The following is a 2,500-nucleotide window of genomic DNA, read 5'->3' on the forward strand; positions in this document are numbered from 1 at the left end:
GTGTTACCTCATGCAGGCTGGTGTACTGAGCGTGGTAAGGTGTGTTACCTCATGCAGGCTGGTGTACTGAGCGTGGTAAGGTGTGTGTTACCTCATGCAGGCTGGTGTACTGAGCGTGGTAAGGTGTGTGTTACCTCATGCAGGCTGGTGTACTGAGCGTGGTAAGGTGTGTGTTACCTCATGCAGGCTGGTGTACTGAGCGTGGTAAGGTGTGTGTTACCTCATGCAGGCTGGTGTACTGAGCGTGGTAAGGTGTGTTACCTCATGCAGGCTGGTGTACTGAGCGTGGTAAGGTGTGTGTTACCTCATGCAGGCTGGTGTACTGAGCGTGGTATGATGCTACTTTCTCCTCCCCTTCAATCTCCACACTGATCTGTAACCTGATGGCCCCAGACACCGCTGATTTATCAGTCCTCTTCTCTGTAGGTAGAGAGACACAGATACACACAGTCAGAGACAGACAGACAGATTCACACCGTCAGAGACAGACAGATACACACCGTCAGAGACAGACAGATACACACCGTCAGAGACAGACAGACAGATACACACAGTCAGAGACAGACAGATTCACACCGTCAGAGACAGACAGACAGATACACACAGTCAGAGACAGACAGACAGATACACACAGTCAGAGACAGACAGACAGATACACACAGTCAGAGACAGACAGACAGATACACACAGTCAGAGACAGACAGATACACACTGTCAGAGACAGACAGATTCACACCGTCAGAGACAGACAGATACACACCGTCAGAGACAGACAGACAGATACACACAGTCAGAGACAGACAGATTCACACCGTCAGAGACAGACAGACAGATTCACACTGTCAGAGACAGACAGACAGATACACACAGTCAGAGACAGACAGATTCACACCGTCAGAGACAGACAGATACACACTGTCAGAGACAGACAGACAGATTCACACCGTCAGAGACAGACAGATACACACCGTCAGAGACAGACAGACAGATTCACACTGTCAGAGACAGACAGACAGATTCACACTGTCAGAGACAGACAGACAGATTCACACCGTCAGAGACAGACAGACAGATACACACCGTCAGAGACAGACAGATACACACCGTCAGAGACAGACAGACAGATTCACACTGTCAGAGACAGACAGACAGATTCACACTGTCAGAGACAGACAGACAGATTCACACTGTCAGAGACAGACAGACAGATTCACACCGTCAGAGACAGACAGACAGATACACACCGTCAGAGACAGACAGATACACACTGTCAGAGACAGACAGACAGATTCACACCGTCAGAGACAGACAGACAGATTCACACTGTCAGAGACAGACAGATACACACCGTCAGAGACAGACAGATTCACACCGTCAGAGACAGACAGATTCACACCGTCAGAGACAGACAGATTCACACCGTCAGAGACAGACAGACAGATACACACCGTCAGAGACAGCCAGGTTCACACCGTCAGAGATAGACAGACAGATTCACACCGTCAGAGACAGACAGACAGATTCACACCGTCAGAGACAGCCAGGTTCACACCGTCAGAGATAGACAGACAGATTCACACCGTCAGAGACAGACAGACAGATTCACACCGTCAGAGACAGACAGACAGATTCACACCGTCAGAGACAGACAGACAGATTCACACCGTCAGAGACAGACAGATTCACACCGTCAGAGACAGACAGACAGATTCACACCGTCAGATACAGACATACACAGCTGAAAGAAGATGAACGGACAAAGTGAGAGAGTTAAAACATGTGCAAGGACACAATCAAAGGAGGGAGACAATGAGTCAGTTAGACAGTGACAAATGTGACAAATGTTGTGATTGGTTTGGTGCTTAGTCCTCTTTAGCAATATTTCTCTGAAATATTTCCCTCTCTCCCTCCCTCAGCCACCCAAGGCAGATGCTTCTGAATATTCATCAGTGGAGACGACTCTACTGGCTCCCCTCAATATGTTAAACAGCTGCTGCCAATCAGAGTGCTCTATCTGGTCTCAGCTCATTAATATTCATGAGGCAAAGCGACACAGTCTGCCCTGTTGCTAGGGACACACATTTAACTGAGAGAGATAGAGAGAGGAAGAGAGAGAGAGAGAAAGAGACAGAGAGAGAGAGTGAAAGAGAGAGAGAGGGAGGGAGGGAGAGGGGGAGAGAGAGAGGGAGGGAGGGAAAGGGAGAGAGAGAGAGAGAGAGAGAGAGAGAGAGAGAGATGGAGAAAGAGAGAGAGAGAGATGGAAAGAGAGAGAGAGAGATGGAAAGAGAGAGAGAGAGATGGAAAGAGAGAGAGAGAGAGATGGAAAGAGAGAGAGAGAGAGAGAGAGAGAGAGAGAGAGAGAGAGAGAGAGAGAGAGAGGGAGAGGGAGAGAGAGAGAGGGAGAGGGAGAGAGATGGAGAGAGAAAGAGAGAGAGAGTCAACAGCAGAGCCTGGACCTGCTAGAGCAGTACTGCCAGACCTGGGCCCTGGCAGTAAACCC

General features: G+C 49.3%; 1 protein-coding gene across 1 annotated transcript in view; it reads right to left on the reverse strand.

The window, feature by feature from the left end:
- LOC106585885 (protein unc-13 homolog B) overlaps nucleotides 1–2,500 on the reverse strand; it is an 83,440-nt gene that overhangs the window by 68,707 nt on the left and 12,233 nt on the right. The window contains exon 6 of the mRNA XM_045706824.1: nucleotides 305–420. Coding sequence (XP_045562780.1) covers nucleotides 305–420 — 116 coding nt within the window. The remainder of the gene's footprint in view (nucleotides 1–304; nucleotides 421–2,500) is intronic.

The sequence above is a fragment of the Salmo salar genome, chromosome ssa24 (assembly GCF_905237065.1).
Source record: "Salmo salar chromosome ssa24, Ssal_v3.1, whole genome shotgun sequence".
NCBI lineage: Eukaryota > Metazoa > Chordata > Actinopteri > Salmoniformes > Salmonidae > Salmo > Salmo salar.